Genomic DNA, 26,705 nt, shown 5'->3' with positions numbered 1-26,705 from the left:
CATACAGAGGAGGGTTCTGAATGATTTCAATATTAGAAGACCTTTACTGCACTTTTATAGTAAGCTTTTGTGAATGTATTGAGATGTAGGTGGAGACCTGAGTATTTTATTCAAACATGTGGAGACAACATGGAAAATTGCAAGCTGAATGAATTAATATTCCCTTTCACTGTAGGTACAACAATGCCATAATTCACCTGCCTGTCAACGGGATTATTCAAGCTAACAGTAAACATACCAATAACTCTTTTCAGAATTTAGACCGTTTTGAGTTGCTCGATGTGCATACGACAGTGATGTACAGATTTTACCAGTAAAAGTATTTCTCTTGTTTACAGGATTTGAGTAATAGCATTTTTGGAAACATCCAGACAAATAATCTGAACAGGAACTCCTCGTATGTATTCCTATATATACTGAGATATTTATCACATACTTTTATAAAGAGACTTCCATACTTTCTGCAGGTTTCTACTTCAGTTCTGTAATGTGCTTTGGATGAGCAATTTATCTGAAATGAGGAATTAAGGCGATTCACTCTATTTTAGTTTCTTCTTCAGATGAAGGCTTATTAAGGGAGATAAAAGAGATCCATTTGAACAAATGTATAATTTTAGGTGGAATAGAGACCTGCTTTGTTATTCTAACAATATCCAATTTTCTAATTCAATCACTAAGATCATGATAGCATCTTTTTACTAGCCATTATTCCAATCTGGTGAGCATGAAAGGTTACATTTGCTTTTACTGTGTCAATTGCATGTTTCCTTTTTTAATAATTAAAACCCTAGCGGCTCCTGAAAGCTGTTCTCATTCTCTAATTAAAATCTATTGTTTTGAGTCTGCACATTTACAAAATATTTGGTTTGCTTTTTGTAAAGAACTTTCAATAGTTATTAAGCTTTGATTATATTCAGTGAAATTATGCTGGTTTCAAAAGTGTTTTTAATTTTCTTTTTTTTTCTTTTTTTTTCCCTGCTTGATTGATAGATCTCTGGCAAGCTGGTGGTGTCTTTCTGTTGCTTTTCCTTCACTTTCTTATTTTCATTGACTTCTTTTACATCTCCCCTACTTAATAATACTGTGGATGTAATACATAAAAAAGCACTGTAAAACTGCCACATCCCATATAACTTCACCATGGGAAGAGGAAAAAAGATACTGTGTTTTTTCACCCGTCCTGTGATTTTTCTTTTTTACTCTAAAATTTATAGGCAGCAGGCAAACTGCACACCTTCCATCAGGACTTATAGGCCTTGCATGGCCTGATTCTGTCATTCAGTCTGTTGTCTTCAGTGGGATCTCTCTGGGATCTCTCTGCTGTGTGGGGTGAATCATATCCACCGTCCTCTGTAAGAAAATCTGCTTTAACGTTAAGGCTGAAGCCTTGACCAGTAGACCAACTGTTGGAAAAGTCTGCTTTTACACAAGCAAGGGCAGTGGCACATGTAGCGCTGAATACAGCTCAGCATTGATTCACATGGTTTGAAAAATGATCAAATGTAAATGTAACTGAAGTGGTCTTTAATTGATGCTATTGTTACTGTGTAAATGAGATAAACAGTGGTGCACAATAAAAAAAACAGCTCAACATAAAGTGGAAAAATGCAGAAAAATGTCACTGTTCTTTAGTAACTGAGGTTTATTTGCAAATCATTGCAACAAACAAAACTGCACTGAGGATTATTTTATTTTAATATGCAGATGAAACCTTTGTGAGTTTAGCCTTCATATACCTCACATCTCATTATAGGTACCAGTGTTATCTTAGAAAAGTTTGCCTGAAATCTCAAATGTTTGCTTTTGAACAGGTTAAGAAGTTCGGAGGGAGCTGACAGTAAGTTTTTGATTGCTTATTACTCATTTTAATTCCTTTCTGCAAATCTCATCTTGAAAATTATGAAGTACAGAATCTGAACGGAAGTTAATTTGCTATAGTTGGATGGTTACAGGAAGATGTTCAACTGTTATTTCATGTGTTGATTTCCGATTGTTACTTTAAAGTCTAAGATTTTTCTATATGGGAACATGGTTTCCTCAGACTAACTGCAAAGTCTTAAAAGAAAAAAAAATTATTTTCACCCAAGTCTGCCCTGTAATGTGCCGGGTTTTTTGTAGCAATAAGCTGCTTTTATCCCTGGCAGTTTAACAGGTCTCCTGAGTTAAAGTTGGATATATACCTGAGGATAGATCATGGCATAAAATTTCTAATATACACTTGATTTTTCAGGTTGCAGTTTGGTGCAATTCATCTGTTTGTGTGGCTTCACTGAAATTACAAAGGCAGTGAAGAATTGAATTTATTATCAGATTAGCGGTGAAGGAATTCAGGTCATAGAGGGGAATGGCTTCAGTCCACAGAAGCAGAGTGCTCTTTAACTTCACTTACCTTTTTTTGGCTTTTTAATCTACCCTGTGTCCCAATTTTCCTGATGTGCCGCACAGCTGTAATAGGCTGTACAGTTGGGTATCTCCCCCTTGTTTAAAACCAGCTGAGATGCAGAACAGGGCACTCTCCTTCTCGCCTCCCCTGTGCTTGCTGCTCTCTCTAGCTCGGGCTGTGCCCAAAACTGTGGCTGCAGTGCCATGGGGTGCTACTCTCAAGAGCCCAGCGATTACAGTGCTGCTGCTTTGTTTTTAAACCCACTTTTCCCATCCTAAGAAGGACTAATTCTCTCACTGTTCTCTCTTTTTGTGCTAGCTGTTTCGTTTTGTGTGAAATGTGCTACTGCTTGGGACTGACTGAAAGAGAGCAAAAGGGACCCTGACTCACTGGCCAAGGGCACTCACTGGAAATGCCAGTCCTTCCCCCAAAATCTATTTCTGTTTTTTATTTAAGATATATTTCATTAAGGAGGGGAATCTAAGCAAATTAAAAAAAAAATCAAAAAAGCATAATGTCCACATAGTTTGATGATCATCAGCTTTAATAATCTGTTGTTTCAGAACTGAAAGTAGTGCAGCATACATGTTTTTTGAAATTTGGCATTCTGAAGGCTTGTTCTCCAATAGAAAAAAGTGATTTCCTCTAATTAATGGAAATATGCTCATTAATCTTGGTTTTATTATAAAAGGGCTTTTTATAAAACAAAGGTTTTTGGACTAAATTTGATCTGACTGTGCCTCTTTAACATCATGTAACCACACAAATTATTTGTCTGTTTATATTTTAACAGTATTTTAGATGTCGTGGGTTAATGGGGCCACTATTATTATAACTTTGATGTAATAGTGCAGTTAATGGAATGCTTAATGACTGAGGACGGAGTTGGAAAAATCATGCCTTTGGGAGGCTGTGGAGCGTGATGGACAGCAAAGTGCTTTTAATATCCCAGAGGTGTAATTGGCTCAGAGAAACTACATGTCCTTGAGGTTAATATCACTAGTTTCCCACCATTTCCCTGAATAAATAAGTCATCTGGCTATATTACATTGATGACTGAGATGTGCCAATATACTGTAGATTATAACATAGTAAAAGCCTATTAGTAATTCTCTCTTCAGAATGCTCAGGCAGTAATTCAGATTAATCTGTTTCATGACAAACTCTGGGATGGAAGAAATTCAAAATCATGCGTTTATCTCTGCTATAATAATTAACTTAATGATCCTTTAAACGTTATTTCAGATATCTTCGCCTGCTTGAAAACATCTCAAGATCTGCACCATCATTACTCAGGTAAGCAGGAGTCATCAGAAGGATAGCTCAGTAATTTAACAAATTAAAAAGAACATGACTCCTTTCCGTGCCATCCTCTGTGATTTTGACGTTGAAGTGTTGCACGATTGCCCACTGCAGAGAAGGCTGTGTGTTAATTCATGCCTAACACAACACTGAGGAAATTGTGAATTATTTTCTTGCTGCTAATTGCTCCATCTTGCGTATTTTTGGAAAATCCTGAGCAGAATGTACATGATAGTTTTGAAAATGTCAGTGGAAACGATGAAGAGAGCTCTGCTTCCTGGGGGTGGGTGGGAGTTGCATTCATTTTTTTATAGCTGTCACTTCTCCTCACACCTCCTTTATGCTTTCTGGAGTTGGCTTGTTCGGTTGTCCTGTACTACTTAATCTGTGTTTATGAACAGAGAACCTGTGGACTCACAAAAATCTGGCAGAGAATAAATCATTTGGATACTAAGTGCCTGTTCCTTGAGTATGTGCAGTTTCCTCCAAAGGAAACTAGATTTCTGTTTTTCCCAGGAGAACTGTGCAGAGCTTGCCAGTAGATGTCTCTATTGCCTGCACGACTTGGGCTCCCTTCAAGGGAAGCCTAGGTTAAACTAGGAGCGTTAGCAGCCACCTAAAGCTCAAAAAACTACACTATTTTCACGGTGAGTAACACCTCCTGGTTTGTAGTCAGTGTACAAAAGTAATTTCTCTGATTTGGTGGGATCGCTGCAGTGATGAATTTAGCTCTATTCATGCATGCTGTTTTGGGTTAGTGAGGATTTAGCACAGATGAGGATTGTTTCCAGTGTGAGCTGACAAAATCAAGGGCTTTGGGAGGTTTCTGGTATAGGTTTTCATTTCTCAAGAAGACCAGGATAGAACTTAGTCAGCTAAACCCAAAACTTTGATCCTAAAATTCTGCACCCTGCACTGCTTATATTAAAAAAATGCTTTATTTTTGCTGTAACATTTCACAGGCAGCTACAGTTTGCCTCTCTACACACCCAGAAGAGCCTGACTTTTTTCTCTGAGTTTAATGGCTTGTGCAAGTCTACTTCACATTGCTTCTTCAGGCTCTGGAGTGAGTCCTGGCCTGCTCTGACAGATAGCGCAGGTCTGGTGGCTTTCTTGCAAAGCCTGGCAGGAGGGAAATCTAGAGGGAAGGTCCCCTTGTTCACTTCCTTTTCCCTGTTGTGCAGTAATTTACTGACTAGCAAGGCTTCAAAGGACAACCCTGCTCTTTTGCATGCTCCATCTCCAAGGACTATTTAGGCAAGTTAACCAATCCCTGTCAAACTCAGAATATGTAAACAAGCCTTGAATCAGAGTCTGATTCAAGAGACAGATCTTCTTAGATGAGGACCTGAATTCATAAATTAGAGAGTCATGGTCCTCCTTGCTCTCTCCTTATGAGATACTCAATTTCTAATTCCTTTGTGCTCAGAGAAGTAGTTTTGAAAAGGACAGAAAGTGCCCAAACTCTAGAAGAATTTGGAGTCAGGGCTATTTTGGTTGCTCTCCAGAGAAACAGAGATCAGCTATGGGTCACTCTGTGCTTTGTACACTAGTTGTGTCCTCAGCCATCGAATAGGGAAATTAGATGCTGAGCATTGTAGCAGCTGGGTTGCCTCCTTATTCTAATCTTAACCCGTTTGAGGCTTACCTGACACCTCTCTCCCAACTTCCTGATATCCTACACATTAAGAAGACAAATCCATAAACATTTGTTTGGTGGTCAGGAGTTCTGACAGCATTTGACTGAAAAATAGGCCCCCAATTAGGGAGATAAAATAGCGTTACTGGTGTGATCTGCCATGGAGCCCAGATGAAGAAGCTGTGCTCTGTGCAGGACGAACTCGAATTTCCCTGCAGTGCCTTGCTAAAACTCCAGGCACTTCTGAGCCTGACAGAGACAGCCAGCGAGGGCAGCTGGGGCCAGTACATCTTCTCAGCACAGTTTGAGTATCGCTGCTCTAGAGCTGGCAGAAGGAGGAAGCGGCAGCTGCAGCCCTTGATGGAAGGGGAAGACGAAGCATGGCAGAAGGAGCTCTTCTCACCAGGGTGCAAGGGGCCAGTCTCAGAGAGGCAGAGAGCATAGCCCGTTTCCTGGGAAGGAAGATACGGGGAAAACAGTGACTGTTGACGATTGTGAGATATCTTGGGTGCACAAAAGGGTGTTACTGGCTGGGTAGAATTTCTAAAATGCTGGCTAGAATCACGTTGCAGCTTACTTGGCTTTGTATGCTGTGATAAAGCAATGTCAGATGTTTTTGAAACTCAGCCAGTTTGATGTTTACTCGGTACAGTAGACATATCTGTCTTGTTTGCAGCTGTTGAAAGAAATAACTTAATGAGACTTGCTCACACCATACCGTTTACACCAGTCCAGCTCTTTGGTGAGTACCAACTTTCTGGGTATTTTCTGCTTTATCGATAGACCACGTATTATTTTTTTGAAGATTGCATTTGTGACATTGGATTAATTTCAGTAAATTCAATTAAAATTCTTTTCTAAAACAAGTGAACTGGGATAGAATTAAAGTGTCAGAATAATTTAGGTTAGGAGAGACTTCTGGAGGTCATCTAGTTCAACTCCCTATGGCCAATTTAGATCAGGTTGCTGAGGGCTCATCTGGTTGAGTTTTGAATATCTCTGTGAACAGGGATTCCACAGCTTCTCTGGACAACCTGTTCCAGTATTTAACTACCTTCACCGTGGAAAATTTTTTTTTTCATAATATTAATTTGAGTTTCCCTTGCTGCAGCTTGGATCTGTTGGCACTCATGTGATTATTGTGCACCTCTGAGAAGAGTTTAGTTTCATCTTCTCTATAACCTTTCATTAGTTAGTTGAAGACAGCGATAAGGTTCTCCTATTAATATTTACATATATATGCTCATATTTATATTCTGTCACACAGACACACACAACCATGTATGTATAGGTGTAGCAAATCCCATCAAGAGGAATACCAGATGTTGGGTGAAAGGGCAGTACGCCTGTACCTGGTACAGAAGCCTTGTAATGTGCCAAGGTAAAAAGAACGGTACTGTAATTGAAGAATGGTAGGAAATAATACATACGATCATTTGGAAGAGATCTGAAATTAGTGTGCTGTATTGGCAGCAGGAGCTCTGCCTCTAGACACTTGAGATCTAGGAACCTTTTTTTCAACGAGTAGAATCCTTTTTCTCACAGCAGCTAATCGCTGATACTTCCAGCATCACAGGGTTTCTTGGAAGCTGATTACTGCAGATAATTAATACAGCTATGAGCATATTGAATATTGAATATTATAATCGCTGAAGCTGCTGGGAGACACCTTTTTTGGTATTAAGTTGTCGAAGATAATAAAATGAAGAACCGATATACGGTTAAGAAGTGTACCTGGTTATGGTATCCTTATTCAAGTGTCTTACTTTTAGGTCACTTTCCATTAGTTTATTTTAAATTAACATGTGCACAAAGTCTAATGTTCAACAGCACCGACACTTATGCTAACTGATGACTTAGGGGTAGAAATCTACCAACCTTTCTCTGGATCCAGTTTGTCCTTCCTTATGCCATTCTTTGCTGCTAGCAGATGCAGTTACCTCGTCACTCTTGCTAGTGAACACCTATTTCTTATGAATTAACATTGCAAATAATGTGAGTTAAAAGAAGGAGAGCCAGGTTTAAGAAAACAATCTGTAAACAGAAAGTAGTTTACCGATGATGGCAAAAGGAAGATGTCCCATTTGCACCACAAGAAGGAAAGCTATTACAGCTACATAGGGAGACAAACTGGGACTGAATTAAAGCTCACCAGATTTGTTCTGCTTTCAGAAAAACGTTGGCAGTGGGAGCAGAACGTCTGAAATTTTGTGCACTACAAATAACATTGGAATTTCTGGGAAAAAAAGACAAATTTTACTTTAAAATGGCAAACTGAGAACTTTCTGTTCATTTGCTTTAATTTGTTCTCTTTGAATTGCTCTCCAAAACAGAACTTTAAATACCAAGGAAGGATTGTGCCCTTTTCAGTTCTGGTACTAACTTCCCTTGCTCATAATGGCCAGTTCATTACTTTTGACAAAACTCTGCTGACTGTCTGCTGAAGAATGTGGCAACCTCCAGCCCTTCAGTTTTGGAGCAGATAACACATTTATCTACTTTTTTGACTTCTTTCCTAGTTTATTTCATTAAGCACAGTTACAGTACTGTGAGTGTTCCATCAACTGTATTTAACTTAAAACAAGTCTTAATAAACGTTTTCCTGCAACGTGAATGAAGAAACAAAAGGAGCCGTACTCAGAATCCTTAGATTTAAGTTCATCCATTGGAGATAAAATGATAACCCTTTAAAAATGTATATTTTTTAAGTCCAGTCATCGTTAAATACTTAAAAACTATGGCAGAGGAGGCTGTTTTACATAGACCAGAATATCAGTGGGCTTTGTTTTTGTGGAAGAATGCATGAGTTCTTAAATTCATCTCTGTTTAGAGGCTTGATACAAGCTCTTTGGCCTACTTGTATTATCACACTAGATCTTAAGCGAAATATTTGTAATAAGTAGTGTAAATTTGGATGGGGAGGTTTTCACAGAAAGAAACAATAATGATGAAAAAGCTCTCTCTTCAAGTGTGGTTTACACAGATGTGTAAAGTGATATGTTGTTTTAAGATGCTAAATCAATTCCTTCCTGATTCTGTGAGGTGTGACTTTTACCAAGAAAACTGTTTGTTTCAGCTGGAGAGGAAGTGACAGTCTATCGGCTAGAAGAGAGTTCACCTAAGAACCTCGACAAAAGCATGTCTTCTTGGTCGCAGCGTGGTATGGCTGCAATGATCCAAGTCTTGTCACAGGAAGAGATGGATGGGGGTCTGCGGAGGGCCATGAAGGTCATTTGTACTTGGTCTGAGAATGATATGTTAAAACTGGGACAAGTCTTTATTGTGAAGTCTTTTCTACCAGAGGTGGTTCAGACGTGGCAAAAGATCTTTCATGATGGCACAGTGCTACATCTGTGCCTCAGGGTGAGTTCAAACCTTAAGAGGCACTGACTGATCTAGTTTGACATGTCTTAAAAGTTATATTGGTTATACTGGCAAGTGCCTTCAGCATAGTTGACCTGTGGTTTGATATTACTCTTTGGAAAGGAACATGATTTTGAGGAATATCTGTTTCCCTTTTTTACACAATATGCAAACAATCAGCCTAATTGTTTTTTAGTTTTTTGACAATCCATGACATCTTTTTACATGATAGCATGTGAGTAATGTTTATAACATGCTTGTCTTTAGGAGATACAGCAGCAAAGGGCTGCCCAGAAGTTAATCTATACCTTCAATCAAGTGAAGCCTCATACCATTCCATATACTCCAAGGTAGGAAAATGTCTTTAAGTATCAGATTTCTCTTCTCAGCTGTGTCCCAGATCTCACACAGCCTCCTTTCCACAGTGGGTCAAAATAGCTGCTGCTTAGACCATCTAGTTATATACGCAGGTTCGTAGAGATAAATCAGGATGGAAGATGACAGTAATGGCAGTGGCTTAAACAAGAAGCAATTGGTGAAAAGAAGTTTTCAGCAAGAGACTTTCAAAAAATAAGGTTTATTGCCTGTTTGTTGAAGTCTATTTTCTGATGCCTGTGTTTTTACAGGAGGAACTATCTGGTTTCTGATGCCTGTGTTTTTACAGGAGGAACTATCTGGTAGATAATGTTTGAGTATGTGGCTGAAGAAGGGAAGATATCTGAGGCAGTAGGTGGGCAAGTTTGATGTGCTAGAGGGTTGCCATTAACCAAAGCAGACTGATAAGGCCTTTTAAGTGCATTTCAATCACACTCATATCTACACCTACATCTCTCTCTCTCTATATGTGTATATGTATACCCCCACACACGCGCACACACACACACGCGCACACACACACACGCACACACACACACACGTACATATGCATATATACATACATATGCACACTTACACACGTCTGTATGTATGTATATACATGTTTATGATATACAAGAGAGAAATATCCATGTTTCTCATATTATTTGAATAATGCTAAAGTTTTTATTTAGGAGCTGGTTAAACTATGTACATTATGAGAAGCAAATCACTGTCTTGCACACAGTCTATTTCTAAAATATCCCTTATATCACCGTATTTTGAATGTCTCCATACATGTCTATACTCATTTGGTAAAACAGATCATAATTTGGATATTGAGTACTTACAATAAAGTTTTATTGTTTCTTTTGCAAGGGACTTTATAGACCGTGGCAAGAAACTTTGGGCTTTCAGCTCTTAAAGACTTGAAAATTTCAGCAGAGTGAAATGGCTTTTCACATTACCAGAGCTTAGTCATATCTTTAGGGGAGACAAGAGGTCTGGCTTAAAATGTGCTAGGACAAGTATTTCTTACTTGTATCAGTAGAGACTGATACAAGTTTACTTTTTTCTCTGTTTACTTTTTTCTCTCCCAATCCCATAAGCTATCTCTAGAATTGCCTGTTTTTAAATCTGCTGTACTGAAATGACACAATCCCACTTTGAGAATATACTTTCCCTTGTCTTAGTCGGCATGGATTTGAAGAGCAGCAGAATAGTGAAGAAAGAGACACCTAAATTCAAGTCACTGCTGGGGAAAAAGAAAGCTGAACTGTTATAAAAGCTGTTATGCATTTGCTTTGGTAGCAATTGGTTGGCTGATCAACGCCTGCTCAGTGAATGGCCAACTGATATGTGCTTGGAGGCGCAGCACACGTTACCTGGTAGGGATATCACAAGAGGTGAGACGAGGTGAGAGAGTAATGGATTTAGGACTATAATCCACTGGAAATCAGGCTTCTTTAGTTCTGCTGCTCATTAAGCAATTGTTTAAAGTTATTCACTTTAATTACCTCTTTTCTTCTTTAAGAGAAATGGTAGAGAATGGTTTTGTACTTTCTGTCTTCAGTACTAGTACTGAAGATTTTGGCATTCATTAAGATGTGTTTTAATGGATGTTTCTGAGGCATTCATTCCAGAAAGGCTTGCTTCCCAGCTCCTCCCATTTCAATGGAAGCCATAATTTCCGAGGTAGGAGCACAGTAGAGTTTCACGTTATAGCACTACAGACAGATTCTTTCCCTCTGCAGAAGATGGGAAAAAAGGAGACTTCTGACAGAGAACTTAGTCACTGACTGCTCTTTCACATGACCTTTCTAGTAATTCCACCGAGTTTTGTACAGTGTCACTTTCACATGTAATGGTTTGAGGCAATTATCATGGATACTGAATAGTTCACATAACTGCTTCCATTTGCCAAAATAATATTATCAACCTTTTAGGAGGGAAGGTAAGTAGACCTGAATTTTGTCTTTATAGGTAGACCTGATGGCAAAATGAACTTCTTGGTAATGCTACGCCTTAGCCCTTGAGCAAGAATTGCTTTTTATTCAATTAACATAAGAGAATTCGTATAGCAAGTTTATACGTTGGCTGGAGTAAATCAGATTATGTTGTTTGTCCATAAACTATACTTTCTGAGGAAGTGCTTTGTTTTGAGAGTTATCCAACCCGGAAGGCCTTTCTGATATCTGTCATTTGTTACCTCCTGCTGTTGAAAATGCTCCAGCCAGGGAGGACACGTCCTCCTTTTTAGTATATTTGCTTTGCATCCTGCTGTGCTTTGACTGTGAGGGTGTTCGTTACTGTGTCAGCTCCTGATAGATAGCATTTATTTCCACAGGTTCCTGGAAGTTTTCCTCATCTACTGCCACTCAGCCAACCAGTGGCTGACCATCGAGAAGTACATGACTGGTGAGTTTCGGAAATACAACAACAACAATGGAGATGAGATTACTCCCAGCAGCTTGCTGGAAGAGGTGATGCTGGCCTTCTCCCATTGGACCTACGTGTATACTCGTGGGGAGCTCCTTGTCCTGGATTTGCAAGGTGACTGCTGACCTGGACCCTTTTTATCACGAAAGCTCTTCTTTCAAAAGAGAATTTAATACTGAGGAATGGGCCAAATTCTCTTCTTATTTGCATACTGGCAAAGCTAAAGCAACCCCGGAGTATCTGTTGTGTGGCATTGGTCAATGAGCGTCCACAGAGCCACGTTGGAATAATGTAGGTGTAACGGGAGAATAATGGGGCCTCAAATACATCTAGGCTGCATGGGCAAGCAGCAGGCAGTTAAAGCATGCAGGAACATTTCAACTGGCTCCAAAAAACCACTCCACAGTTAAGATATTTTTATATTTGTTCAGATATATAGGTATAGTTTATGTTCATAGTTTCAAGTGGGCCCATGCATATTATGTATGCACAACTGTGTGTGTATGTGTGTGTGTATGTGTGTGTGTGTATCTGTCAGAGCACTGAGAACTAGTATCTATATATATATTTTTTCTTATTAATAAATCTGTAAGCAGTTTACATAAGTTGCAAGCCTGAATACTATTCACAAAGTCTGGTGGCTCCTTCAAAGAGCATGTGATCTCTTTATAGTACATGTATAAGTGGGAACATGGCATATTTTAAAGAGATAAAACAGTTGACAATGTTCTGAAGACGAACAGCCCCCATCAAACAGTATAAACACCATTGTTTGTCATTTCTGTCAAGGGAAATGTGTACGGGTAGACAGAGACTTAACATATTTACATTTTACAGCATTCAGAAGCTGTGAATTAGAAAAAGACGTGCTTATTATGCAAAATAAACCTATAATTCTATCCTTGCCTCCGTTTGGTTGTAGCTGCACATTAAAAAATTCAGAAAGAGTAAGTGTGTCTTCACTATAGCTTACTGGAATTTGTCTTACGTTTGCTTGGGTTTATTATACAACTCCTGACAGTTCCAGACCAACTGTGTTGGCTCAGACATGGAAAAATTAAACATCTGTGTAAATCTCATCAAGACTGGAGCTTCAGTTTTCATCTCAAACAAGGAAAAAGACTAAAATCTTTGTAGATTCATCTGCTCTGGTTTTGCTCTCTGGTTTTTATCTTGTTGTAGACCCCTTGTTCTGTAATCTGGAGTTTAGGAAAAGTCAACAGCTGCTCCTCTTGGTGTTTTAAAAGGACTAATCTCTATTGAAGATAAGTTATTATATTATATGATAACCATCTCAGACACATACACTATATTTTGTCTAATTTACCTCAACTGCAATGACGCTTTTTGAAAGAGTGGATCTGTGGGTAGTTCAATTACAAAATGCTATTTCCACAACCTTTACTGGTTTTCATTGCAGAACATAAGCTCATCATCAGTGGCCTTTGGAAATAAAAATAATTGCATATCATACACTCATAGGCTTTATTCTTTAGTTAAAAAACACAATCATTTCCCCAGATAAAAGGAAAGAGCTTTCTGGTAAAATGAAAGTATGCCATCAGTTTGGGGAAAACTGCAAAATACGTATAAGCATTCACGGAAGTTACATATTTAATCCCCTTCGGTGGCCATCCGGAAGAGAAAAGGATAACAGATCCAAGCATTTGCTCATAACGTGATTGAATAATGAGTTATGTCTCATGCTTCGTACCTTGAGGAGAACTTATATATGGAGTAGATCCATTGAAATCAGTAGGAATGAAAACCAGACAAATGCCTCTATCTCAGCTTAATTAAAAGTGTCAGTCTTGGTTACATTTTATTTAGTTATTTCAGCTTCAGCATAATTTTTAGTGGTTACAATTATTTTCATAAGCCTTCAGTGTGCATAGAAATAAACCACAGAGCAGCTGAAGTCAGGACCATGATGAGCACTCCAAATATTTGCCTTTAGTTAATAGTTTTTTAGTCTTATCTTGTTCTTTTTAATTCACAACCGCTCTAACTCTGACATTTTATGATCTACAAAGAAAATAGATAATTACATGTTTTTAGGTACCATATTGTGAGATCGTTGCTACTGTCCCTTATAACACACACTGTTGATTTTATTGTAGGTGTTGGGGAAAACCTTACAGATCCATCTGTGATTAAACCTGAAGACAAGAAGTAAGTTTCTCTCTGATGAAATTATCGTTCACTTCAAACATTTGGCAACATCCTATATATTTAGGGGGATTTTTATGTTCTATGTGAGAGATTTAATTATTTTGGTCAGGAGTCTGGGTTAAATGAAGCCGTGATGGCTGAGTCCTCCACTGTGCTTTGGAGGACTTTGGACATGGGGAGCTGCATGTGCCCCAGCTTCCACATCTCGTGAGGGGTGTATGAAGGTGGGAAGAGTCCTATGTTGCTCTGCTGGGAGCACAGAAGTTTTCCAGGGAGAGCAGGAGTGGGAAGTTAGACTCCATAACTTTCTTAGTACATATGCACCTAAGGAGTTCCTTAGTAACTTAAACGTAGTTCTGTTTCCGCCGCCTGGTGGGGTACTGCTTCATTGAGTATATAGGGCCACATGGCTTAAGGTAGTGAGTAGAGGGCCATATGCATAAAGCTCTGGATTTCTGATCTTTCCAATAGCCCCTAGTGGTGCATTGAGGCCTACTGCACCTTATAGGCTTAGAGCCATGACACGTTGATATTTAATCTTGCATGGCAGGTCACAAAAATCAGGAAGGGTGCACAGAAGTAGCGATCTGCCTTCGTAGATCAAATTGCTGAATCAAGGCTAGTATCTAGGTAGACGTCACAGTTGTGTGCAATAAATGAAACAGCCCCACTGATATTCACCTGTAGCATATGAGACAAACACAGCTGACTCCCGGATACCCCCACAGACATGCCTACCTGCCCTTTGTGTCTTGTCATGGCCTTCTCCTGCCCTGTGACCCCGCATGCCTGAGGCTCTCTGAGACGGGGCTGTGAGCCCCTCCACGACTGTATCTCTGTGAGCTGACCTGCAGATCAGATACAGAGCAGAGGAGAGGCCATAGCTTGAGGGGTGCTACCCTGCAGGGTACTCTTCTCTGAAGGGTCTTTCTAGACCCACACGTTTCACCAGCTACTGTGCGCTCAGCTCGGTTCACCCTCGCTCAGGTCATGTCATCTGATGAAAGATGTTTCACAATCTGGGCAGGAAAGAAGATATAAATATGAATAATCTGTTTTAACGCAAGGAGAAATTAATGATAGAAATACCAGATGACTTGCCTGGAACTCAGAACAAGTCTATTTTGGACGCTGACTCTTAGTTCTGGGACCATTGTTAATACTTCATTAATATGATTAGTAATAAATGACTGTGTTATTGTTGCGTGAATGTTTAATTATGAAAGCGGATGTATTGGCCATATAACATTTACTCTGAAAGCAACATCAAAAATATGCTGAGCACTTCACAGTGACAAAATCTTGCCCTAAGTAGGTCAAGACAGGGATCTTGACAAGGATCTTGACAGAAGCACAAGGCTAGCTTAGGAGAGGGATGCAGAGAGATTAGTTATATAGTTGTTCACCACATAGATTTGAGTAAATGTTTTTAAAGTATTGCTACAGATGAATAAAGGTCTGGCTGGCTACTATTCCAAGTGGGTTTTTTACTTCAGTGGAAGCAAATGTGTAACCTAAATAAATTGTTGATGTGAGTTATTACTGAAGACTGTGGCCACAGACATTAGACCACAGTAATTCTCATGGCAACTCAGCTTATCCTCTCTGAAAAAGAAATAATATTTACTGATGTTATCTTGAAGGATCTGTTTGTTAGCATCCTTCTGGATTATTTTGGTCATTAAATCATTTTGTCATGCTTACTAAAATTTGATCCTGCAGATGCTGTTTTCAAAACTTCTTGTTGCTTTGTTTCTATTATCTGCAATACAGTCAAGACCTAGTTAAAGAGCAAATGCTGATTAAATAATCAAAACCAGCTTGATTTTCTTATGTTCTGGGAAATCTTCAGAACGGCAAGTTTTGAAACTATATAGTTTTGATTCAGGGATGTGAAGGAATAAGTGAAACTGCAGACGGATTTTGTAAGGAGCTAACAGATAACCAATTCTAAGGCATGCTTTCTAAAATAATAATAATAATAATGATGCAAATGAACTGTCTTTGCTCTAACCTTCACTCCATCACAGGGGAAACATTTTTAGCAGAATGAAGATCTGTTTTATATTTTCTTTTGTAAGTAATGTACTTCATCAAAACCTATATCCTGCCTCAAAAGTTGCTTTGAGCTCACATTTTCTTAGAAGCCTGGGAGAGAGTAGATGGCATCTGGCTGATAGGGCTGATACAAATTTTAGCACTGCTTATAAGTACATTATTTATCTCTTGTTTCTGTAATTCCATTGATTTAGTGGCTCATGTTATTATCTTATAATGAGTCTTTTCTTTCATGCATTCTACATGCTGTCATGGAATGGAGTTTTCAATGGCAAATGTGACCTCTATTCCTGTGATAGTGTGGCATTGTAACTTGGTTTTATGTACAGTACCAAGATAAAAATAAAAGATCTGTGTGAAAAGTATGCCTGATGCTGCAGGGTCTCAGACAGATCCCAAGCTGGTATAAATCAGTGTGACTTCATGGATATTTAGCACTGATTGAAGATCTGGCCATGTACAGTTCACAGGATGAATGAAGTGGAAATGAAAGATGCAGGTAAAATGTTCGCGAACAGATTTCTTGTGAAAGCAGGAGTAGTCGAGGTACAGCAGCAGAGTCTTGACACAGTGCAGTCCCTACAGACTCCTGTACAGCCCAAACACTGGGAAGACTTACCTCGTAAATAATACTTGTTTCAGTGTGTAACACTTGCCAAATCCAGAATAAAGTATGTGCTGGTAAAGCTTTCACAGGCACAAGGTGAAGGATATCTGTAGAGCGGATGATGAGAATTGTGGGCTGAGTTTCAAATTGGGAAGAACTCACGAATTAGGCCTGCTGAGAGAGGTGAAGAAACGGGCTCTTGCAGGTAAAAAACTCGTTACAAACATGTGAAAAGAAGGAGTCAGAGGTGCTAGATCTTTCATTCTCTCTTTTTAAAGCTCTCAAGCACATAGTGATGGGCTGAAGGTTGTAGGAATGAGTGGAGACCTTGTCCTCTCAACTACTCATTTAGCATAAGTTCTGAGGTTATACTGAGCTTGTGTAATTTCAGCTAAACAATGATGGCTGAAATGCTGCCAATAGACAAAACCTCTGCGTTGACTGCACCTCTAGTCTAGAAACCTGCACAATGGAAACAGGAGAACTGGAAGTTCAGTCTGCAAAAAGATATAGATGACATAACTTGGATGCCTCCCTAGAAAGGTGAGGGCATGAAGCCCCCACAGTCCATTGCTATGAAGTCCCCACTTTCCATCAGTAAAGTTTTGCAGATGCCTTGTTGTCTGCTTTGAGCTTTCACAGCTCTGTCTTGACTGTGAGGAGCACTTTTTGCATCAACGCACTGTTTAGATACATACCAGACTGCCAGCCAGGCCCCTCTGGTAGGCATTTATTGAGCATTTATTATTAGAGCATTTACTATTAGATAAGGCTCTGAAAAAAAGGAGGAACAGGCTTTTTTTTAAATCCCGGTAACTCGTATAAATGTACCTCCTTAGGGTTTAGGAAAGTGGGATTTGGTATTCTTCTCTCCTTGGAGAGACCATGAATAACCAGGAGAGTTACCTCACTTGTAGAACGTTATAGGCTTAGAAGGGACCTCAAGGGTTCAGCTGGTTCTTCTTCTGCACCAAGTCATTCCTGTGTTCGGCCTTACAGGTCCTCCTATATGGCCAACGCTTGAGGACTTCCAGGGATGATGACCCTAAAACCTTCGCAGAATGTCTGTTTTCAATACTTTGTGATCCTTACTATTAAAAAGATTTTCCTGAAATATTTCATTCTGGTCCTGTCTATTATTGACATAGAGGACAAATCTTCAATTAGTTTCAAAGACAGCCCCCATGTTCTCCTTTAATTTCTTTCTTCTGTTTTTAGGCTACTCACTAAAGTCTTTGTGTATGTCCTGATATCTAGACTGCTGGTCATTCTTGTTCTTTACCTAATTTATCCTCATCTTTCTTGAAATAAGTTTCCAAAATGGAGTAATCAAATGGAATAATCAAAAAGGAACATCAGAGTGGTTCTATAGCTTAGGAGTTAGGTTTTCTGTATCTGCTGAAGCAAATATTTGTCTATTCTATTCTTACTGGCATTTTACCAGGTTAGACCGAAGGCTAGAAATGGCAATGCAGGATTGTGTCATTTAAAGTGTCTATATGGCACTTAAGTAATACTCCACTTCTGATCTGTTTTGATGCACTAATTTGCAATAAAGGTTAATTAGACTACTGCTTGAATGAACCAGGAGACAGACATTATTTACTGCCTGCCAGAAATTAGACAGATATTAAGCTTTCAGTATGAGTTTTGACTTCTCCCATGTGAAAGGGGAGAACTTGTCATATTTGCAAAAGGTTATCCTTAGATATAATATATCTTCTGAATGTGGTTTACAGAAAGATTTGAGAGAGCTAAGATCTTTTTCTAAAGCTTCTCAGAGCTATAATTGATTTCAGATTTTAAAATGTGTTGTTTCCGCTCTGCATATCATCACAATAAAATATTAGCTTTCATAACGTTTTTTGGAAGTGTTTCTTGTGTGCTGTGTTCCGTGATGTCTAGAATGTCAATTAAATTCTTGAAAACAATGGTGGAGCAATATTAAAATTAATGATCACTGATCTCTCAGACTGCATTAAGAATCTATTATAATTATGTGGTACTTCTAATATATGTCTGGGTATAGCTTGCTTCTGTTTGTAATTGTGTCAGCTTCGTACAGGATATGCAATACGCTTTCCCAAATGCATCCCTTAGTAACGTTGCTGAATTGGCCAGTGTGCAGACACACAGAAATGAGCATAGGAAGAAGCCAATAAATTTAAAAGCCTTGCTTGGCAGAAGCGTACTATATTCTTTTTCTGTACTGCATATTGATATGACCAGGGCTCTGCTTCCTTTGGCAAACCTGGCTTTCTGTTCTTAAATAAGGCAAAAGTTCTGCTGAATTTCACCTCAGCATTTGCTATCTCTGGTTTGTTCCCAGATGTTCACTATCAAAACCAAACCCAAGCCAGCTGCTTGATGGAAATGAACGACACTTCCCACAGAGTCATTCAGGTTCTGGCATATGCTCTCTGCATGCTACTGTGCCCACATTTCCACTGAGCGTTTTAGTGGGAACTGCTGGGTCTGCCCTGTATCTCTTCAGAGCAGGTCATGGCATGGCTATGCTGAATCTCTGAGATGCAGTACTGGGTAAAGTAGCTGTGAGGTATATATCTAGGCTAATACCAGAACTGGAAATTTTCTTGTCCCAGAGCTAAGAAACTTGTGATGGACACTAAGGTTTGATTGTCTTTATACAAAGGGCTAACTTAACTCTGATTTAATAAATATAAAATATCATCACCCCACTGACAGTTTACACTTGAAACAATTTCTCTATAATCTGCAGAATAATTGAGATATTTGACTTTGAACTTTACTTCTAGAACCTTGTATTCTTTCCCATTTTTCATTCTGGAATTACTTGGTTTTGAGATAATTGATTATATTTTTTCTTTCAGATCTGGAAAAATGGTATTTGGACCAGCAAACCTAGGGGAAGATGCAATAAGAAACTTCATTGCAAAGCACCACTGTAATTCTTGCTGCAGGAAGCTGAAACTTCCTGGTATGCAAAATAAAGATTAATTTTTAATCTCTAACTTTCTGAATACAAGATAATAAAATCCTAAGTGTGATATAAAGACAGGAATTGAAATTCTATTGCGTTGTGATGAACACTGATGCATACCTGGCACACTCTCTCTGGGCAAAGGTGAATAGGAAAATATTGCTCTGTCACCTTACTCTTTTGCCCAGCAACCATGTTAGAGTTTGATGATGTCGGTCTGATGTTAGCAGTCAGCGTGCTAGCTTCTACACGCTGAATTGTTTCCTTTGCTGTGCAAAGTAATGGATCATTTTTCAAGGAGAATCAGTGCAGATAACCTCAGCAATAATTTTTAAAATAAGAGAGGCTAAAGATTGGTAAAAACTAGCAATGCATTAGCCTAGGAAAAACTCACTGCAGCTCTCTTGGTCCCTGGATACAGTGGGTCCTATCCACTGTAACCCTTTCTTTCTGCTGAAATAGGTTGCCTGTTGTTTGTGTTAGGTTTGTTAGAACGTGCTCCTGTTTTTTGTGATGTAGATTTAAAAGGCTCAAAGCCAAAATATATTGCTGCTTTGGATGAATTTTTGCCTGTATATTTTTTCCAGAGGGAAGCGCCTGCCTTGCAGTAGGTACACGGAATAATATTTGCTGTTTGATTTTGAAACAGAAACTATGGAGTTGTTTTCTTGGATTACTTATGTCTACGGTAGCTAGAGATTGTAGATGAGAAAATTTGCTGAATGAATTCAGCAAGAGACAGGCTGTTCACATTAGCTCACATCATTTTTGGCCTCTCCAGGGCTCTCCTCCCTCTGGGGCTCTAGTTTGCCCCATTGCCAATTCTTGGCTTCCTGGATGCGGCTAACAGGCTGCTGCCAGCTGCAGGGCTGGATGGCTCTGCTCTGGGTACACATTTTTCAATCTTTTATTTATCTGCATCATTGAATTTATTTTCTTGCCACAGATTTGAGAAGAAATGACTACACACTGGAAAGGCTTGGTCCAGCCTTCGAACGAGAGACAGAGACAGGAGGAGCTGAGGGCATGAACGAGCCTTTGGAGTATGACACACGGCTGTGAGTGGAGCCCATGTGTTTGCATGCTTGAAAACCACCCCATTATCACTGCTGCAGGTCAATCTGAAAGAAAAAAACGTAGATGTCCGAGTGCAACATCTTGCTGCCGTCTACATACTCTGTGGGCAAGGAGTCAAAAGCATCTTTCTAGTTATTCCTCTGTGCTCTTGGGCTGGTCCTTCTGGTACTGTTCAGTAAATTATCGGGAACAGATCACCCCTTAGCAGGATGAACTGTTCCATCACTGCCTTTTTTTTGGAAATATGGTTAATGATGTCACACTGTGCTTGCTTAGGAAAAGGACTGCAACCAACATATTTCCACGAGGGAATGATTTGATGTTTCTCTCTGCTCTTTAGTAAAAAACTAAATGTACATAAATGTACAAAGCATTCGTTTTCAGATACAGAGCCCACTCAACCCCATGCTCACTTCTGCTCTGTGCACAGGAGACTCTCCAAGAAATTGCAGAAAAGTTGTTCTCTCTCTATGTTTTCATTGTGATGCAGTGACAAGCGAAGAGTGCATGAGTAGTAAGTTAGTGGTTTGAGCAATAGTGATGGATATAGCAAGTAGACTGCAAAATTTTATGGGAGCTTCATCTTGAACTCTTTTCACATGCCAAGACTTTATTAAAATTGAATAATGAAAGGTTGAACACACAAGTATGACTGAACTTTCCTGATTTGAGTTGATGGAATTGAAAAATCCACCATCTTTAATACAAACATGCACTAAACAACAACTTTGAACATGATTCCATTTTTAACCATGATCTGTTTTTCTTTAAAATATTTTAGCTTCAGAATATTTTTAATTCTTTAAGTTGTAAATTGCAATCAAGATTTGAAAAGGCACAAAAAGCAGTATGTGTTCTATTTAGTACTTAGCTGGTTATTGTCAATGTCAGGCTGTGCACAGGACTTTTTTCTACCAGTGGTGCAGTTAGATTCAGATGCTGCAAAAGTATACATGATTGTTTCTATTGATATCCTGTGATTTCAGTACAATTTCTCAATATAGAAAAATCTAGTATATGCGATTTGCTTTGTAGAATCAGGATGTAAAGAAACTGCTCAGCATAAATATCTCTAATACAACTTAAATTGCATTAGAGATCACTTTTATCAGGGAAGGAAATTTCTCCTTTTGTATTAACAGGAGAAATACTTCATCATGAAATATAAGTCATCAGAAAATTTTGTTCTTAAATACAGAACAAAATCATGTTTCCATCACAACTGATAGTACATTTTTGATGTGTAAGGGGACTACTTGTGATGACTTATTGTTCATTTGGTATATTTAGAAAATGTCTATGTACACAAAAGAATTAAAAGTTACATGTTCCCAGTTTTTGTATTGATTATGATATTGATTCTGACACTGAAATATGCTGTATGTTTGATTGAGATGTCTTCAGTTCCTGAGAGCACCCTGAAGATATACTTCTGGCTTTTTTTTTTTTATAGTTTTGCTAAGGTTCTTTCTGTGGAAAATAATACCTCTCTTGTATTCATTTGTATAGATTTTGCAAAAATGATCTTCCCCTTTTCTTTGAAGCAGTTCAACATATTGGCAAGTTTTTTTCCTGTCTGTGAAAGTGATTAATTGCATCTCTGCATAATGTTGGTGGACTTTGATCCCTTCACTGGTAAGATAGTGGATTTACTTCCAGTGATTATTCTCTTAGAATTTGCCTTTAGGAAGAGATGTATTTAGGCCCATCCTTTAAAGAGAGAACTTTGTCTGGAGAATATCTAACTTTTAGCATGCCTTTAAAATCACTTAAGTTAAATGAGATTTCAATATGCTTTTAAAGTTAAGGACTATTTAAATCTTATCTTGATAGTGTTGTTTTCCTCACTCATTGCCATAAATTCTTGCGTCAAAAGCATAGAATTACGGACACTTATCGATTAGACATAAGAAGTAGATTAGACACAGCAAACTGGGCTTGAGCACCTTTTGTTTCTTTTTGCATTTCAAAGATATTACCAAGTCATACTCCACATTATCTTAACAACCATCCTTTGCCTTCAAGAGTGAGTGGCTTCTGAGTTAATAGCAATGTTTGTGAGGACAGGTACGGTGTTTATAGCAGTGCAGATTCATCTTATCCTTTTTTATAATATACCCATCCAGGTACATACTACCTTTGTCTCAAATCAGGGGTCCTCACAAGAGGACTGTCAGTTATAAATACAGCTTACACAAACACATTTGATGTCTGATTTTGCTCAATGCCAAATATTAATACAGTCAACCAAGAAAAGGATGCACTTGAAATTGTTGTGTCATAGACTTCTCTTAGAGCACAAATTTTTCCATGTATGGAGACACTAAGTTGAAAAATTCCGGTGATTCTGGGTGCTAATAAATTTTACTTCACCTTATATTTTTCACTTTTGTGGAAGGGCTGCTTTACATTTCACTAAACTGTAAGTTTGGGTAATTTATGTAAAAATCTTTTTTACCTCTAGCTTTATCAGAGTTCAGTAATAAATAGTAATGAAAATAATTTGAAAAGATTTATTTTTTCTTCTTTGGAGTCCTTGGTGTCTGTCTTGCTCCAGATTCTGTACTTTTTTAAAATTGTCTTTTGATGTCTAAATACTGACCTTAGATTGAAGCCTGGGCATGCTTAAAACATGAAAAAAAAAGTGGCCCTTAGTGGGAAAAGCAGGAAGCCTCATGTTAAAACCACCTTTCATGGAGGAATGGAAGAAGTTCTATAGGATAGGGCTTTTTCTTTAGCTGCTCCATAACAGCTAGAAGTGTGGAAAAGGTTTACTTTTCTGATAGTTAGTTTCAATATTTGTTTTTGCTTGAAAGCACATTTCAGATTTTTTTAGTTTATTCTTCTGGTGGATTCAGAATAGAGCACTGCTTACTTTACTGAAAAAGTAAGGCAGTAGGTGATTTAGAAGCTCTGAAAAAATTTGAAACCAAAGAATTTATGAACTCCCATTTTCATGTGAACTTAAAAGAAGCTTATTTAAGAATTCAGCCGAGGTTGCTCAAAACAAAATGTGGTTTTGACAGCTATTGCATTGGAAATTTAGCTTAAACTTATACGAAATATTCACAAGTTGCAAACCTCAGAAGGTGTTATTTCATTTATTTTTGTCAGCTGAGCTGTTTTCAGGGTTACGTGTTTTTTGGTGGTGCAATAAACGCAGAAGACCTCTAGCATTAGATTTAATATCATTAGATCTCTATTTCCTAGAAATAGATTCATATTTTGATGTGGTTTTGTCAATCTATTTCATTCTGTTGCAAAAAAATAAAATCACATTTTCAGATATGTTTCTGATCTTGGTGGGTATAGAATGAAATAGTATATTTCCAAGTTGTAAGGGAAACGGGTGAAAGTTATATTTGGAAAATAATGTAGGTTTATTTTTATTTGAATTTTAAATCTCAAGATAATAAACATATCACTTCTGTGCGTCTCATGTGTTTTTCAACTCTCCTGAATCTTCTTTTTTAATGGTATGTTAACATTAGTTTCTATACTTGAGCCAGTATGCTTGTAGTAAGTACGTTTACATATACTTGTGCCATAAGTAAAAATTTCTTCTCATAGAAATAGAAAATAGATACTTTATAATGTGCTCTATTGACTACAACTTAAATTATTAGCTGTTCAATAACGTTCAGATTTTTTGAGATGCATATTTGAGTCTTAAAAAACTTGGTAGTTAATAAACCAAATCACTGGTGCAGGCTCTTAAGAAAAACAAATATAATCACTTTAATTTGACAATATTAATTTTGCCCTAATTCTGGAGCTGTGATATGGAACGGCCATGCAGCCACTGGTGTAAACAAAGAACTGGTATAAATTAATGGCACTCTGTGACTTCATTGTTAAAGATACTATTTTATATCTGTAGCCATTTAACCCCGTGGCCCATAGAAAGTTCTAGTAGCCGTGGCCCGTCAGTCAGGTTGGCCTTTACATGACTCCCAGTACCACTTCTTTAACCTCCTTGGCCAAAATGCATCTTGTGATATTCCACCACTACGGAGAACCCGACTCCTTTAGTCCCCAGGCAGGTCTGCATTCAAATAAAGGATGAGAAACTAACCAATCGGCACGCACCAGGCACTTGGAGATATGCCCACTGCCCATTTGGCTGCCTATAAAAAGGGCTGCAGCCCCAAGCCTGTGTGTGTATGTGGTGATGATGGTGGAGTGAAAGAATGAAGAAGGCATTGCTATTCCAACCACTTAGTGGCCTTGTTAAAGGCTGCATGAAGCTAAGCAGCCTTTTTCAAGGCCTTCACTGGAAGCAACAGGATGGTGGATGGGAACCCCCCAACCCTGATTCAGGACGCTGGACCAGGAGCTGCCAGAGGAGCCACCAAAGGAGTTGCCACACGAGAGCTCAGTGGACATGTAAACACTAATTCGGTCCTAGTACTGGGCAGATGGCACACCTGTTGGTGTGCCCTAGTTGGTAATATGGCCACAGTATTGGGGAGAGGTGTGTTGCTTGACGTGGCCTTTCGGGCGTCTTTGATTATTATTGTTTTCATCTTTATATCCTATTTTCTCCAGATAAACCTACTACCCCCTGTATGTGCACATCTTTATATTGTTCTATCCCTCCACCTGTGTTGTAAATACTGTACATGTATATATCTTGATGTTTCCAAGGTTATCTGTTATAACTGTTAATTGTTATTAAAAGGTTATCTGTTTATTGACATTGTGAATCCATTCATTGCTACACATACACCTATACCACCACCCCGAATCTGTTTAGTTTACAGTCCTCTGTCCAGTATCCCCCTCATGCCCTTCTGTTGGGGTGCCTGTCCCTCTGGGTCGGACTGTGACAATATCAGCCACCTTTTACATCTGTTTTCTATTCTTAAGATCTTGCTGCCAATGGTGAGCTCACTTTTTGATTGACAAGGTGATCCCAGAAATAGAGAAAAGCCTTTTTGCAGTGACACTGGCCTTCCCATTAACTGTGAGCACCCCAGAGGTGTTAATGATTTCCCTGTTGCTAGACTTTTTACAAAAACTGCTGTTGCTTTTCAGCTTTTCTTTACTGTGCTCGTTATATCTTGACCTACTCTAGAACACAGTTTGATCCCCTAAGATATGGTAACTCTTACGAGAGAAGGAAAACCTCAAGCTAAAATCAAACAAAAATAACTTTCCTATTTGAAAAGTGCATAAGCTGTTGCAAGACTCTGTTCATTTGCCTACCGGGCGTTAGCTCTATTTGCAGAGACAGAGCAAATACACTAGTGTTTCAAAATAAACAGGTTTCATTTAGATTGTGATGTTAGTTGTGATAAAATGCTGAAGATTAAAGGAAAAAAGAAAACAAAGCTCGAAAAGCCCATCCTGAAAAAAACAGTGAATATTGCATAAAGAGAGATCTGCTATGCTCTTTGTGTCAGGGATTTAGGTAGAAGGCTAAAACCTTCCATTTCTTAGGCTGTCACTGAAAGAACTTGACTTGGATTTTGACATCGTGCAGCCAGTCTGACATACCCACAGCTGGCAGAAAGGAGGAGGAAGAGGAAGGTAAGGAGCAGAGAGGAGCCTGTGACTTCTAAGACTCTGCTGCTGTTCGTAACTGATCCTGCTGAGATGCAGCCAACTTCACGTTGCTCCTGTGATCTGAAGTGAGGCAGACTCTAGTAAAATACACAGCATTTGTGCGCTGTGTAGGCACAACACGTTTATGTCAGGTGTCTAATACTGAAGCAAGTTGAAAGGGGAGAGGCTGTTCCACTACTAGTACTGGGGGATTCACTGTAAAAAATTCAGGTAGCATACACTATCAGTGGGCAAATATTTGATGCATGTGATTAGAAAAAAAGTGACATAATGAACATAATATTACTGCAGAAGAAGTGAAGTCTATGACACAGCCGCAAAGGTAGTGCACCCAGCTTTCAGTAAGGATTTCCTTCTTTGAACTTTTGGGAATTGGGTCTCAATGACTTCTCAGTTGATTCTGTGGGACAGTGATGAGGTGGAATTAGGCTCAACACTGCATCCCAGGTGGCTTAGATTCAAGAAAACAGTGCCTCGCCTAATCATGAAACAGAGAAACTGGGCTGAGAATTGACCCCTCCTGTGAAATTGAAGTATTACCTGACCTTTGAAAATATCTGAGCAGCAAATTGGGATTGCGCATGGACTAGGACAAATGTGGTCCCTGAAATCAACACTGAGCTTAGTCTCACATGACTCCAGAGACTGAAACTGAGGCAATCTGTGAAATCTTACTCAGGAAATGAGACAAATATTCAGTTTCAGAAAACGTCTGTTTAGCTACCTGGATTAATAGCTGACCTGGCATAATGTCTTCCATGTATGGATTTCAGCTGAGATG

The 26,705-nt window shown here is 38.7% G+C and overlaps 1 protein-coding gene across 1 annotated transcript in view; it reads left to right on the top strand.

Annotated features, from left to right (window-relative positions):
- The window catches only part of TRPM6 (transient receptor potential cation channel subfamily M member 6), a 99,947-nt gene extending 74,901 nt beyond the window's left edge, over positions 1-25,046 (top strand). Inside the window, exons 31-40 of the mRNA XM_068927820.1 lie at positions 339-397; positions 1,812-1,837; positions 3,629-3,679; positions 6,001-6,066; positions 8,401-8,687; positions 8,955-9,037; positions 11,389-11,594; positions 13,601-13,652; positions 19,170-19,276; positions 20,226-25,046. Coding sequence (XP_068783921.1) covers positions 339-397; positions 1,812-1,837; positions 3,629-3,679; positions 6,001-6,066; positions 8,401-8,687; positions 8,955-9,037; positions 11,389-11,594; positions 13,601-13,652; positions 19,170-19,276; positions 20,226-20,341 — 1,053 coding nt within the window. The 3' untranslated portion in view covers positions 20,342-25,046. The remainder of the gene's footprint in view (positions 1-338; positions 398-1,811; positions 1,838-3,628; positions 3,680-6,000; positions 6,067-8,400; positions 8,688-8,954; positions 9,038-11,388; positions 11,595-13,600; positions 13,653-19,169; positions 19,277-20,225) is intronic.
- Positions 25,047-26,705: the final 1,659 nt, after the last annotated feature.

This window comes from Struthio camelus, chromosome Z (genome assembly GCF_040807025.1).
Source record: "Struthio camelus isolate bStrCam1 chromosome Z, bStrCam1.hap1, whole genome shotgun sequence".
Taxonomy (NCBI): Eukaryota; Metazoa; Chordata; class Aves; order Struthioniformes; family Struthionidae; genus Struthio; species Struthio camelus.
This window is presented reverse-complemented; position numbering and strand designations above follow the sequence as displayed.